Below are 15,724 nucleotides of genomic sequence, written 5' to 3'. Positions count from 1 at the left end.
GACTCTAGAGCCACCTGGCCCCAAGATGGCAACCAGACATTCCGTTTGGGTGACTGTAACCATGGTTTAAGGAGCCATTTGGCGCCTAACTTATACAGTATATCCTGAGTTCCGAACACTGTTTCTAAACCTGGCTTATACCTGCTGATTGTCTCTACCTGTAGGGCCTAGGAAAGGTTATTGTAAGGCTTGCCTTGTTTGTTAGGGAGAAAATGTTCAGTTGCATCGGGGAAAGGAATGTTTCGGCAATTAGGTATTGGGCAATATTTAATATTCCAATCCTTTTGCAAGCCAAGATCCTGTTCCCAGTATTTGCAGAGGGGCAAAAGTGACGGAGGAAGCTCAGCTGCTGACGTAGCCATGCTTTGGCTGAGGTGGCCTCCTGTCTGTTAGCACAAGGCAACTTGCCAGCTGTTACACCTTTTTGTGGAGTCGAAACCCCCGTTGAGAATGGCAGCTGTTCTGCCTGAGATCAGGCAAGCAGAACAAAGATGTGTACTCTTTCCTGTGCATTTGACAGCTACTTGAGGAAGGCTTTGAATATTTATGGTTGATGTGGCATTTTGTCTTCTTGCTTTAATTTGGTTTTTTTATTTCTTTTAAAAATAAAACCTTATTGTATGCTGAGCACCAATGGGGAGATTGCCCCAGAGTGACGATGCATGTTAATTTATGAGAGCAGGAGGACAATAGCAATTCATCCAGTCCATTTCCCATTTAATCCATAGAAGTGCATGGTCATTCCTGGACCCACTTTCAGGGAACCTAAACCGAACATCTCTCCCCTGTATGACTTAGCTCACGTAAGTGTTTCGCTAGCGGTGCTTGAATTTTATTTATCTGCTCTTAGAACATTTTCTGTTTGCGCTTCTCTACACCCCCCCCAAAAAAGAAAAAAGTTTTCCTTTTTGATGGATGCCAGTGGGGAAGCTCCTGTGATGGTGCATATTAATGTTACAAATTTGGTCAGAGGCAGACAGAAAAGCAAATGGCAGGTGCAAGGCCAACAGCAAATGCTTTGTTTACTCAGCAAAAGCAGACACTGAGATAGCTGTTTTGCATGAAGACTTTTGTGAAAGCAACTGAAATGTGGCAACCTGTAAAAGGGTAAAAGAGTGCTGGGAAATAATTCATAATGAATTGGAAAAAAAATGTTTAAAAGTACTTTTCCAAAACAATCCAGAGTCCTTTTTGTTGGGGATAATTTAGACTGAAATTCCCAGGTGTCAAAAAAGGTTATTTATGTATGCCACTACTGCAGACCTTGGTTTTGTTAGCCCAAAGATGGAAAAAAAGCGAGGTCCCAACCAAAGAAGAATGGCAACTTAAGCTGATGGAATATGCGCAGCTTGCAGACCTTACAGAATAAGACAGGCTTCCCCAACCTCGGCCCTCCAGATGTTTTGAGACTACAATTCTCAGCATCCCTGACCACTGGTCCTGCTAGCTAGGATCATGGGAGTTGTAGGCCAAAAACATCTGGCGGGCCAAGGCTGAGGAAGCCTGGAATAAGAGAACAAGAAAAACATACGTTTGAAGAAGATTGGAAAATGTTTATTGAATAGTTGGGGGGGGGGATTGTGTACACTTGAAAACGTTGGCAGCATTAAGATAAATTCAACAGTGTACACAAGTTTTGATGAATGTAATAATGGAATACTGAATGGTTTAGTTATGTAAAGTATGCAGGGATTTATGATAGGAAGAAGAAGGGAAGTCATTGACGTTTTAAGGTTGCTTAAACAAATATTCTAAATTGTAAAACAGAACATTTCATAAAAATTATAAACATAAAAAAATACTTTTGTGAAAGCTCCTTATGCAGATTTTAAGATCCTGTGCTGGTAACCAAAGAGTGTAGGGCAGGGGTCAGCAAACTTTTTCAGCAGGGGGCCGGTCCACTGCCCCTCAGACCTTGGGGGGGGCTGGACTATATTTTTTGGGGGGCAAATGAACAAATTCCTATGTTCCACAAATAACCCAGAGATGCATTTTAAATAAAAGGACACATTCTACTCATGTAAAACACACGGATTCCCGGACCATCCGTGGGCCTGATTTAGAAGGCGATTGGGCCGGATCCGGCCCCCAGGCCTTAATTTGCCTACCCGTGCCCTATATGATGACCTGTTTTTACATGAGCAGAATGTGCCCTTTTATTTAAAATGCATCTCTGGGTTATTTGTGGGGCATAGGAATTCATTAATTATTTTTTTTCAAAATATAGTCCAGCCCCCCACAAGGTCTGAGTGACAGTGGACCGGCCCCCTGTTGAAAAAGTTTGCTGACCCCTGAATAGGGTGATCAAAGCAGTTTCTGATGCTCAGGAACCTTGCTCAAGAAGGGTAATCTTTGGTTAGGACCCCTTGGTTGGGGGTCTGTGTGGCCCCCATGCAGTGTAGGAGTTAGAGGGGAAAGTGGAGTTCTTTGTATGGAATTGCTTGTCTTGTCACGCTCTTTGGAACTGCTCCGATCTCCCTTCTTCCTGTCATGCTCCCCTGCCCTTTTCCGTCAGATTCGGAGCGCTGTTTGACAACAGCGTCTGGAAGATTGATGTGACCTCCGTTCATAGAAGACCTTTGAGAAGCAGGTCTCTTGCAACATTCCAGGGGGGAAACGAATCCTTTGCAAGCTTTTCATGACTACTCCTTAAAATGAAATGGAGACTTGTGTCTCTTTCAGCGCCATGAGAAGTAGCAAGTGTTTGTGGTGGGTGGAGGTCTTCCAGAATAGGGACCTGGGTGCAATTCATTCTCTCCCTACCCTGGCAAAAGGTGGGTTGTACCCAAAGCAGGAGTGGGGAGGAGTGAAATGATGGGGGCATGGCTCTTGGGCCTGAAGAAATTAGACACACCTTCAGTTCAGAGATGTAGCAGAATTGACTGCCCTCAAAGGAGGTACAGACAGAAAAGTGATGTGTGCTGAGGGACAGGAGATGAGCTTCCGTAAGGGCAGTTAGTTCTCTTTCTTGTACCTTCTAAGGCTCTGTGCACATCATTTGTAGCTCAACCCCTCCCAAGAACCCTGGGAATTATGGTTTACTCCCATTGGAATTCCCAGCACCCATTACAAACTACAGTTCCCATTTTTGAGTGGTAGGGGAAACATGCTTTAAATGTATGTTGTGTGCACAGCCTAAGAATAAAGTTGCTGTTTTAAGTGAAGCGTACCATCACCTTTAATTCAGAGAAAAGTGTTCCTCTACTGCCAGACATTGGGAAGCCGAGCCCTATGGGAAGATGCAAATGTTTGAGAGTTGCACAGAGGTCTTCTGTGTCTTTAGCAGGTGCATGGCAGACAGAAACCTGGCCAACACAGTCTTTTTCAGCTTGGCACTATGGCGTTTGGGAAAATGCTGTACTTCTGGTGTGGGCAGTGATGAGCAAACTTGGCCCTTCAGCTGTTTTGGGACTACAGTTCCCATCACCCCTCACCACTGGTCCTGTTAGCTAGGGATGATGGGAGTTGTAGTCCCAAAACATCTGGAGGGCCAAGTTTGGCCATCACTGGGTGTGGGGAACCTTTAGCTGCCAGAAAAAGATGGCAGCCCTTGGCTGGGGGACAGGCAGTATCTTGGAACTCTCTCTAGCCCTGTTCAGGTGTTCAAAGAATGTGTGAGGACACCCATGTGCACACTAGCCTCCCACTACTAATGTCTCCATCTCTTCCGCCCCCAAATTCATGATCTTTGACTCCCCTAATGGGGCTTCTGTAAATGCATGCTTATTGTGGGTTTATTTGGGAATAAGAATGCAAGGCCAGCCTTTATCTTAAATGTTCAGTTAAGGGTGGATTTGCTTCATGTGCTTGGGTCTGTTTTCATCCTGGCATCTTGATGGGGTTTCTTGTAGTTATGGCTCCAAAATGCATCCATGCAAAAGCTGGCCCTGGGCCTGTTGGAGAAACAAGTGCTTTGACGGTTCTCCCCGCCACGTTTGGGTGCTGTTGAGAGAGTGCAACTGTGGCTCAGTGTGACTAGGGATGCTGGATGTGTCCATGTGTGGATGTCCATTTAAGAAAGGGAAGGATAGCAGGACCGTTCGTGGCTGTGTTGACTTTTCAGCTAGCTTGGTGGCCCAGGTGCTGTGGAAATGACTCTGCAGCAACGCGTTTGACAGCAAAGGAAAGATGTAGCTTGAGAATGCCTGATTGACTTGTGTTCTCTCTCCTTTTAACTGCACTGGCCTGGTGCATTAGTGGCAGGGCGTCTGTAGCTGATCTCAAAGGCAGGGGAACAAGAGTTGGTCTGATTCCTGCCTTTCTGCCGTCTGTGAATTAAAATACTGTGCGTCCTTGTCTGTCCTGCTCCTTCATGCCATATCGCATGCCGTTCAGCATAGCAATCGTCCGTCAACTGAGCAAGGGGTGAGCAGGATCCTATTTTCTCATGTTCTCACTGTCGAGAGAAGTCTATCATTTCTTTATTCTCCCCATGTACAACTCTGTGCTCTGAGATCCAAAGCTGTCTTTGTGCGTGTACACACTGTCTTCCCTTGGAGCAAAGATAATTGATTATCTGTCGCCGGTTACATGCATAAGCAATTGACAGCCTTCATTGGGTTTGTCTGGGCATGTTGAATTGCGAGAGTTCTCGGATTTATCATCCAAGAAAACCACTCTACCAAGAAAGCTCTACCAGGTGATTTCCAACTTCTGGTGGCCGGGGGGACACTTTGCTTTCATGCACCGCAAAAGGTTTCTCCTGCAGTGTGAAAAACTTAATAATTTCCTTGTCTTTCCAATGGAGCCTTCTTGCTATTATTCTACGTGTATTGCTCCTCTGAGCTTGCTGCCTGTTTAGAGGAGAATTACGATGCAAGCAAGCCTTTCTCTGCAGAGATCCAACAGGATGGGGGTTTGGAATTATAGGCATCTTGAATTATTTAATTTCTCACAGCACAGCTAGGAATTCTCTTGTGGTCCAAGCTTTGGGAATTGTTTTTCTTCCTGAAATGTGGCTGGAAAGGACGGAAAAAGGAAAGCGAAACAACACTTTCACAAAAGCACCCTGCCGGTCTCTTCAGTTCCTTTTTTTCTCCCCAGCATCCTACAAATTTCTCTGTTGATAAAGGCTCTTCAATCAGCAACCTCATCAGCCTGATTGCTTTGTGTGTAATTGTGTCCTTAACGCTCTCCTGCAGTGCTGAGATTGTGGTGTCTTCAGGCTTGAAAATGTAAAGGAGAGAACTTTGGTGGATGCCTTTGTCTTTTAAAATTTGTTTCTAGTTAGTACAGTGGTACCTCGGGTTACAGATGCTTTAGTTTACAGACTCTGCTAACCCAGAAATAGTACCTCGGGTTAAGAACTTTGCTTCAGGATGAGAACAGAAATCGTGCTCTGACGGCGCCGCAGCAGCAGCAGCAGGAGGCCCCATTAGCTAAAGTGGTGCTTCAGGTTAAGAACAGTTTCAGGTTAAGAATGGATCTCCGGAACGAATTAAGTTCTTAACCCGAGGTACCACTGTAGAATTATACACGGCCTCGGATGTTTGGGATGACGGGTGATACAGAAACGTGAAGGCCAGGGGTCAGCAAACTTTTTCAACATGGAGCTGGTCCACTGTCCCTCAGACCTTGTGGGGGGCCGGACTATATTTGGGGGGGGAAATATGAATGAATTCCTATGCCCCACAAATAACCCAGAGATGCATTTTAAATAAAAGGACACTTTCTTCTCATGTAAAAACATGCTGATTCCCGGACCATCCGTAGGCTTGATTTAGAAGGCGATTGGGCCGGATCCGGCCCCCAGGCCTTAGTTGCCTACCCATGGTGAAGGCTATAGCTGCCTTTAAATGTGAAGGAGGAGTATCTGTGCAGAATTCATTCCTTTCGCCAGATTTATTTTGCAAGGTATCTTGTCCCCCTGCCCCCCACCAGTCCATCCACATTCTCAAGGCAGGTACTAATTTGCAACATGTTTCACGGAGCAATAGGGAATTGGAGATCTCACGGGGGACCCCATCCCTTTCCCTAAAACCTACCATTAACAAAAACGTTTGCCTGAAAAGAGAGCATTTTCTAGCTCTTGTAAAACAAGTAAACCTGGATGTTAGAGATAAGATTGGTAACAGCATCTGATTTGCTATGAAGGAATAGCCTAAAGTACAGAATTGTCTAAATGGGGTCTCCTTCTCCGTATTTTGAGTGGGAGTGGCAGTGGATTAGAGCATGGGTAGGCAAACTAAGGCCCAGGGGGCCGGATCCGGTCCAATCGCCTTCTAAATCCGGCCTGCGGATGGTCTGGGAATCAGTGTGTTTTTACTTGAGTAGAAAGTGTGCTTTTATTTAAAATGCATCTCTGGGTTGTTTGTGGGGCATAGGAATTCGTTCATTCCCCCCCCAAAAAAATATAGTCTGGCCCCCCACAAGGTCTGAGGGACAGTGGACTGGCCCTCTGCTGGAAACGTTTGCTGACCTCTGGATTAGAGGTTTGTTTCAGCATCCATTAAAAAACTCTTTAAGTTTGGCTCTTTGTCACAAAGGGCAGCACACTGGACTCCCAGGCAACTTAAATACAATTCCTTCAATGAGCTCCCTTTAGGTTTCCAAGGGCTGTGGGTTTGAGTACCACACAGTTGCTTGGGAATCCAGTCTTGTGCTGAAGACCCGCCGGCTGAGGTGCTTCAGGATTCAGCCTTGATTGCGCAACAATCTGGCCATGACAGCACAACTTTTAGCAAACCACATCGCAAAGAAGCGTTGCCAGTTTAAACCCATTGTCTGAAGTAGGAACCGAATCAAAGAATGGGAAAGAAGTACCCAGCCTCCTCACACCTTTACTTTTTGCTTTTTTTAAGTTCCTCGCAGTTAAGAACAACACTTCCCGCTATCTCCCAACATTTCTTAGAGACTTCAAAGGTTGTAGATCGAAAGTGATTATTAAACTCTTCCCTTTATTCTCTCAACCCTGCTTTAATCTGTGTTCTCTGCTTGCTCCAGTTCATTAGCATAGGGACAATCACTTGAACAAATATAACTGCCTTGACTTCCTCTATCTCCTTTTGAATTTCGACTAATAATGATAGGCAATAGTAAAACATAAAACCCCACTATTACCTAATTCATCTGCTGGAGTAGGGGCGAGACCCTGTCGCCATAGTAACCCTGGTGAGTGGTTTTGTTAATGCCTTTTTAAAAATAAATTCCTTCCCCGGAAGACAAGTTCAAAATATTATACATATTTGTACGTTTCTGGGACTAATGGGTTGAGAGCACGGTCAAATGCTTTTGAACTTCCATATTCTTTTTGGAAAGCTTTATTTGGTCTCGACTTGGTTATTGGCACAGAGTGGGCTCACCAAAAGCCAAAAAACCACAGTGGGACTGAAAATTCAGACGGGGTAACGTTTGCACTATACATTTAAATTACATGGCTTCCCCCAAAGAATCCTGGGAATTGTAGTTTATTAAGAGCGTTGGGAATTAAGACTCGGTAAGGGATAAACTACAGTTCCCAGGATTCTTTGGGGAAGCCCATGTGCTTTAAGGTGTGGGTGTGACCTTGAATTTGGGAAAAAGGCAGTCACTTCTGCCTTGGAGGACAGAAGCTCTTATGTGCCATCACTCCAGTTTGTTTTACAAAGGGGAGCATCCATGCATTCTGTTCCCCCCCTGCATTTCGAGTGGTACTGCCCATTAGGAATATTGTACAGTGGTACGTCGCAAGACGAATGCCTCGGAAGACGAAAAACTCGCAAGACGAAAGAGTTTTTCGTTTTTTGAGTTGCTTTGCAAGACGATTTTCCCTATGGGCTTGCTTCGCAAGACGAAAACGTCTTGCGAGTTTGTTTCCTTTTTTCTTGAAACCGCTTGAAGAGGTGCAGTTGCGACTGAGCGTGCTTCGCAAGACGAAAAACCGCGCAAGACGAAAAGACTCGCGGAACGAATTAATTTCGTCTTCCGAGGCACCACTGTATTACATGATTCCCCCCCCCCCAACCTCAGTGTGACTACCATTGGGGACTCTGCTGGGAAGCAGTACCTCCAGATCAAAGGCCGTATTAATTTACATTCTAGGATTTACGTTTTTCATCAGAACCTTTAAAAATCACTGACCTAGTGTGATCTAGTGGGTCAGTGATTTTAAAATGTTCTGATGAAAAACGTAAATCCTAGAATGTAATTTAGAGATCACACTAGACAAGAGTTTCAGAAAGCATGGGGGAAATGCAGAAAATACTTCACAAAACAGTACCCTAAAATACATACCTGGACTTGTTTCGATTAATGTCTGCAGGAGACTTTGTGGATATTTAAGTTATAATTAGAAAAATCTTAATAATTATTCATAAAGGAAACAGTTTATAAGAAGCAAATAAGGAGACCAGATACAGGATAAAGGAAGTCTTTTATTTGGTTGTTTGTATTGTTGTATGTTGTGCTCATTGTATGTTATGTTCACGTTTAACGAGGGTGGATTTGTGTATTGGGAGTGTGGGGGGGGGTTTCTGTTATGTTGTAAATAAAATTCCAATAAAAATTTAAAAAATAAAAATAAAATAAAATCACTGACCTAGGTGTATCCTTTTTTTTAAAACGTTTGCATTAGGTAGCCATGTCCGCCAAAGCAATTTCAGAGCAGACGGGGAAGGAATTCTTGTACAAATACATCTGCACGTCCTCAGCCATCCAGAACCGCTTCAGATATGCCAGAGTGACTCCTGATACAGACTGGGATCGGCTAATCCAAGATCACCCCTGGCTCTTGACTGAGGTGAGCAGAACCGGCTGTAGTTGTTGTTCCACCCCACCCCACCCCACCCCAAAGCGAGAACCCATAGAGTAAGAAGCTATACTGGCCCAGAACAAAATGCTTTTAAGCCTCCTTGTTGTGCAAACAATGGAACGTACACAGCTGAAAGTTCATCGGCATCAGGAACGCTTACATAAAGGACTCCAGCCACTCTAACATGATTGACGAAGAAGAGCTTTCCAAAGCAGGATAAACCTTTTGCCCATGGGCAAGAAGTGTTTGGTCCCCCTATGTGCTGGCATTCGTCATGCTTGCCTTGGTGCTGAAATAGACCCTTGTCTTCTCGGTTATAAAAGATAATGATAATACATTTTTATTTATACCCCGCCCTCCCTGGCCAGAACCGGGCTCAGGGTGGCTAACACCAATAAAATTACTATAACACATCATCAGAAAGGGGAAAAAAAACAGTTAATTAAAATACGGGTTAAAATACAATTTAAAATGCAGCCTCATTTTAGTAGTAGCCATAAATCAAAACCATAAGGGGAGGGAAACGTCAGGGTCAGGCAGAGTCCAAACCAAAGGCCAGGTGGAACAGCTCTGTCTTGCAGGTTCTGCAGAAAGATGTCAAGTCCTGCAGGGCCCTGGTCTCTTGTGACAGAGCGTTCCACCAAGTGAGGGCCAGTACTGAAAAGGCCCTGGCCCTCGTTGAGGCCAGTCTAACCACCGTGCGGCTCTGGACCTTGTTGTTATTTGTGGACTTTAAGGTCCTCCGTGGGGCATACCAGGAGAGGCGGTCCCGTAGGTACGAGGGTCCTAGGCCGCATAGGGCTAGGACAGTTGGCTGACAAAATATTCAAAAACCATTCCTTCTTTTTTAAATTAGAAAGATGACAAAACTATTGTGATCATCGGCAGCTTCGATTCCTTACCCTAGTTACAAAAACAAATCAAGTTAGCTGTTAATATTAACACGTTAACAAACCCGGATAGCTCAGTTGGTTAGAGCAGGCACCCCCAAACTCTGCTCTCCATATGTTTTTGGGACTACAATTCCCATCATCCTTGACCACTGGTCCTGTTAGCTAGGGATGATGGGAGTTGTAGTCCCAAAACATCTGGAGGGCTGAGTTTGGGGATGTCTGGGTTAGAGCGTAGTGCTGATAACGCCATGGTTGCAGGTTTGATTCCATTATGGGACAGCTGCATATTCCTGCATTACGGGGGGGGGGGGGGGTTGGACTAGATGATATTCTGGCTCCCTTCTAACTCTACGATTCACAGTATTTGACCAGTCAGCTGACAAGTGTAGCCAGTTGCAAACTTTAACTGGCACAGAATCTTAGGTCTCTGTGTCACCACCTTGGGAAGTTTTAGGGCCTCGCCCCAGTTTTTAACTGTGCAAGGAGACATCCTGTCCCCAGTTCCTTTCTATAGCTTGATCTCCTGGCTGCCATCCAGTTTAATCACATTTAGCCAAACACAGATCTGCCACACAGTCCCATTTTTCTCTCTGATGGAAGGCAGCTGTACTGTTGGCTAATTAAATACCCTGCACTTAGTTATGTGAGTCAGTGGCTGGCATGCCTCAGCGAGGAGAATATAGTTTTCCGTGAGCTTTGCCGGAAGGCAGCAAGGGCTCCGGGTGGCTTTCTGAATTAATTCAAGGATTAATAGGATCCTTAAAGCAGGAGCTGGAAGAAATATTTTCGGATCCTTAGATGCTGGATAAATGTTTCAGCTTGCGGTTATGTTAGGGCACTCGCTCCCCTGTGGTGAGTGGAATTACCTACAGCAGACCAGACAGGGAAGTGGAACAAGCATTTGAGGGGAGGCGATTTAAGATAGTTAAAGCTATGGTTTTCCCAGTACAGTGGTACCTCGGGCTACATACGCTTCAGGTTACAGACTCTGCTAACCCAGAAATAGTACCTCGGGTTAAGAACTTTGCTTCAGGATGAGAATAGAAATTGCGGCGTGGCGGTAGCAGGAGGCCCCATTAGCTAAAGTGGTGCTTCAGGTTAAGAACAGTTTCAGGTTAAGAACAGACCTCCAAAATAAATTAAGTACTTAACCCGAGGTACTTAACCCGAGGTACCACTCTAGTAATGTACCATAAAGCTGGACCATAAAGAAGGCTGATCGCCGAAGAATTGATGCTTTTGAATTATGGTGCTGGAGGAGACTCTTGAGAGTCCCATGGACTGCAAGAAGATCAAACCTATCCATTCTGAAGGAAATCAATTATGTTATATGTTATTATTGTAATTTTACTGTTGTTAGCTGCCCCGAGCCTGGTTGTGGCTGGGGAGGGCAGGGTATAAATAAAATTATTATTATTATTATTATTATTATTATTATTATTATTATTAAGCCTGCACAGTTGTGACTGCTTTCTTGTGCTAAAAATGTGTACAGATTGCTTCCAAGAAGCAACACTTATCTATGATCTTAGCTGTGCCGGTTTCTTTGTTACTTCTGCTATGTGACCTCTTTGCATGAACAGCATACGAGAACCTAAACTAGGCCTCGCCCTTCTCGGAAACTGGCAAGTTGTTTGCAAATTTTTCACTTATCACCTGTAGGGATAGTTTTCCAGTTTTGGTTTTCCTTTTGCTAGAACATTACCAGTGGCAAATTTTTTATCTGTGGTTGCAAGAACCAATGATCCCTATATTCTGAACAAAATGCTTGTTTAACCTGGAGGTAGGCTGTATGAAATGTGTATTGCTTTGTAACGATTTGTTGGGTCTCTGGACCATAATAAAGATTGTTGTTGTTTCCAAATCCCAGCGTCTCGTGGTGAAACCTGATCAGCTGATAAAGCGGCGTGGCAAACTTGGCTTGGTAGGGGTGAATCTTGACCTGGAACAGGTGAAGGCCTGGTTGAAGCCGCGTCTCGGACATGAAACCACAGTGAGTGTTGCCATTATTTCTCTGCCCCACCTGCTTAACCGAGCTGCTGTCAAGATGAAATGCTGCAATAAGCTTCCTTTTGAGGACAGGCAGGATATTAACGAAGCAAATAAAAAGCGACAAGATTAATTTATGACCTTGAAAGAAGGCATTTTCCGTGGCAGCTCACTAAGTTGTGGAACCGAGGCACCTTTATTAATATACCTTCTGGTGAATGCTGAAGACACACCTCTTTGCCCTGGCCTTTGAGGTGCATCTTTTTAAGACCCACCTTATTTCTGTAATTTAAAGTTATTTTAAACTGTTTTTAGTATTGTGCTTTAATGTAGTAACCCACTCTGGGAACTTAGGGTAGGGGCAGGGAAATAATAATAATTTTGTGAGAATGTAGCACTTCATAATGCAGGGGCGAATAATACCTTTTGTTTTCGATATCTGGGTGGGGCTTCTCATTCAGAGTATGTTTGTTTCTCATTTTCCACAGATTGCCAAAGCTAAGGGCATCCTAAAGAACTTCTTGATAGAGCCTTTTGTTCCACACAAACAGGTTAGTTTTATTTGTATGTGCAAGGGGAGATTTTCACACATAACAGTTATTGCAGGAACATCTTTAGTCTTGCATCATAAAGGTTGCTACTCCTTTCCTCCAGGACCCTTTCCCCCACGGAGTGGCTTTTATTAATCAAACCAAAGAATTTTGAAAACCTTGCAGAGAAATTGTATAACCTCGCCTTGAGGCAACGAACACTGTTGCAGGGAAGGGTATTGGAAGCTTTCGGCTTGCCCGTATTCTCCTTCATATACTTCCATTGGTTCCGAAAATGCAAAAAGCTCTGCTGCTCTTTGGTCTGGTAAAACCTTTACCATCCCGGTGTCTCAAATCCACAGGAGGAGGAATTCTACGTGTGCATTTACGCAGCCCGCGAGGGAGACTACGTGCTGTTCTACCACGAGGGCGGCGTGGATGTGGGGGATGTTGACACTAAGGCTCAGAAGCTGCTGGTGCGCGTGGACGAGAAGTTGGACGAGCCCAGCGTCAAGAAGCATCTACTGGCACATGCCCCGCCGAACAAGAGAGAGTAATTCTGAAACCTTGCTCTTTTTATACATATATTAAAATGTTAATTGTGGGTTATGGACAGTCGTGTTTTACATGACCGTGCAGGCTAGGTACCCCAGCTCCCCCCACACCCCCGAGTAGAGCTGGGCGATATATTGATAAGTTGTCCGAAACCGGTATGGCATTCAGATCACACCAGCTCCAGTTGCCTGCGGATGGAAAAGGCTTAGGCAGGCAGGCAGGCAGATCCCGAGAAGGTTCTGGTGAGCACCTTCTTGGACTCCATCTGCCTATGCCCTTGAGGAAGCCCCCTCCCACTCGTGAACCTGAGCAGTATCGGGGCTTGCTCAGCTGGGGGTGGGGGTGGAAGGCTTCCCACCCCCCATCTGAGCAGTTTAACGAAGGACCGACACTCCTCGTTTGCGCAAGAGCCAGGGAGGTATCTGGCCTTGTTCACTAGGGCTGGGCGATGCATCCCTGCTGCTGTTTCTACCTCCCCTAACGCAGTGGAACAAGAAGCAGGCGAGATACATTCCAGACGTGGTATATCAGCACATCACGGTATTTAGCTGCCCATATAGCACAATGTTGAGAACCAGCCCTACTCCTGAGAAGAGCTTTGTTTCGAAGTCATCCGAAAGGCGTCCTCTGTTTTGCTTTTACAGTGGTACCTTGGTTTACAACCATAATCCGCTCCGGAGGCCCGGTTGTAAACCAAAACAGGTTGTAACCCAAGGTGCGCTTTCGCCAATGGGGCCTCCCCCCCAAAAAAAGTTGTAATTAAAAAAAAGGGTTGTAATGCAAAAAAGGGGACACGCACTTCCAGGTTTGACGTGGTTGTAATCCAAAATGGTTGCAAACCAGGGTACCATTGTATATGGTAGGCAGAGGTCCCCGGGAACCGGGAAGTGTTTGGAAAATGCTTCTGGGCCAGCTTTAGTTTAAAGGGGCAGGAAGGAACTGCTTTTCAGTACAGTGGTACCTCTGGATGAGAACGGGATCCGTTCTGGAGCCCCGTTCGCATCCTGAAGCAAACGCAACCTGCGCCTGTGCGGGTTGCAATTCGCTGCCTCTGCGCATGCGTGTTACGTCATTTTGAGCACCTGCGCATGCGCGAGTGGCGAAACCCGGAAGTAACGTGTTCCGTTACTTCTGGGTCGCCGCGGAGCGCAACCCGAAAATGCTCAACCTGAAGCAACTTCAACCCGAGGTATGACCATCAGATTTCAGTTATTTTCCTCCTCTAGCATCTGAAGCTGTCAGGCAGGACTTCCACGCTCAAGTCCTGGGTATACCTGTGGCTGGGGCAGGCCAGCCCTATAGTGGTTGGCTGGGCTTGAACCAAAGCTTGTAGTCGCCACTTGCTTTGCCCCCTCTGCCCCTCTCTGGACAAGATGCCCTGCAACCAGCCATTCCCATGGGAGACACCAGTGGGTAGGGGAACATACCCTGCTGGACAACAATGCTTGAAGGTGCCCTGAACAACTTTGGGTAGCAGTGCCCAGCTCTCCTCCGCTTGCGTTCCTTGCTGTAGCAAGAAAAGCCGGCCCAGGGAGGGCTTCCTGTTGGGCCCTGCATGGCAGAGGCTCTTTAGGCATCTTGACCAAACAACCCCCAAGCCTTCATCTCAGCGTAGGAGCTGGGGCAGTGGCAGGGACTGCAGCGCAACCCATAGGACAACCCTTCACCTGCCTCTGTGGCTTCAAAATCTAGAGGAAGGCCATCAGCTGCTTGCTATGGCAAGCATAATTGTCTGAAGTCCACCTGTGGTCTTTAAGAAAAGCAGCCTTAGTACTCACAAAGGATGGTAGAGAAAACATCCTCTGTTTTTCTCCTGTCCTTTTTTTGTTTCTGTGGTGGTGAACAGCTGGGTTCTTTCCCCCCCCTTTTTCTTTTCTTTTTACACTAAAAAATCCTTTTCTCGACATGGAGGTGCCCTGCTGACATTTTGAAGGAGCCTGCTTTCCTTTTAATGTCGTCTTCAGGCGGATAATAAATGGCCTTTAGGGAGGGATCGCGATGGCAGATGACGCAGTCCCAATGTCTGACTCATTCAGGCCTGGGCGCCTGAAACCTCAGCTGGACTGACGGCAGACAGACTGAAGGAACTAACGATAGGGCTGTATAACAGGCCCAATGTGGACTGTCTTTGGTGTGCACCCATTTGGTTTTGATGAAATTGTCTGTGTCTGTGTCTGTTTTCCCATTTTGTGTGTGTTTCTGCCTTCTTTATATAGTGTCTTGGCGAGCTTCATCTCTGGCCTCTTCAATCTTTACGAAGACTTATATTTTACGTACCTGGAAATCAATCCGCTAGGTAACTCCTCTCTGTTGTTTTCAGTGAAATGTCCACATCTCATTCATTCTGTATTCTGCAGTTCTCAATTATACGGCGAAGTGTGGTGGAATAGAAAATGAAGATGGAGCACAGGGGCACCACTGCAGACAGGCAATGTGTTTCCATGAACTTGTTCTTGTCAGAATAATTTAAATTAGACCTCCTCCACAAACAGGGAGCGTAGAATGTGTCCATCAGTCTTTGAGAGTGCTGATGCAAGCAAATCTTTTCAGAGATTAATTTTGACGTCGAGTTCTCGTAAGCCGCCAGAAACCAAAGTCTTCGCCAACAGTGTAGAAAACAAATCTTCAACCTCTGTAAATCAAACGAGGGTCAAACTAGATGCAATATAAAATGCACTGTCGTCATTCTCCCTCCCTTGTGAGTTTAAAATAACAACCATGTCCCCTCCCAGCTTTTTTAAAAAATACATTAAAATAAATGAAAAAGAGGGTAAATGATGAACAATGATGTTTAGCATCACATCTAGTCCGGTCCTGAGAAATCCACTTTGATCAGAACATGTAGCATCCTTTATTTCTGAGGAACACTTAATAGTTTTATTTATCTAGGAATTTTATTCGTCTAGGGATATATTGTGCAAATTCACTGCATCCTTGCTGCACGTAGCAGGCATGGTTGGTGTATTGCATGATGTGTGACCTTCCCTTCCCCCAGCTCTATAATTCCCAGGGGCTTCTTTTGGCCCATG

The 15,724-nt window shown here is 45.4% G+C and overlaps 1 protein-coding gene across 2 annotated transcripts in view; it reads left to right on the top strand.

Annotated features, from left to right (window-relative positions):
- The window catches only part of ACLY (ATP citrate lyase), a 57,114-nt gene that overhangs the window by 6,076 nt on the left and 35,314 nt on the right, over positions 1–15,724 (top strand). For both annotated transcript variants that reach the window (XM_083582480.1, XM_083582479.1), the window contains exons 2-6: positions 8,552–8,716; positions 11,492–11,614; positions 12,099–12,161; positions 12,503–12,693; positions 14,912–14,991. In XM_083582480.1, coding sequence (XP_083438606.1) covers positions 8,552–8,716; positions 11,492–11,614; positions 12,099–12,161; positions 12,503–12,693; positions 14,912–14,991 — 622 coding nt within the window. The remainder of the gene's footprint in view (positions 1–8,551; positions 8,717–11,491; positions 11,615–12,098; positions 12,162–12,502; positions 12,694–14,911; positions 14,992–15,724) is intronic.

The sequence above is a fragment of the Podarcis filfolensis genome, assembly GCF_964270895.1.
Source record: "Podarcis filfolensis genome assembly, chromosome: 13".
Lineage (NCBI taxonomy): Eukaryota > Metazoa > Chordata > Lepidosauria > Squamata > Lacertidae > Podarcis > Podarcis filfolensis.
The sequence above is the reverse complement of the archived record's forward strand: the minus strand, read 5'-3'. Positions and strand labels throughout refer to the sequence as shown.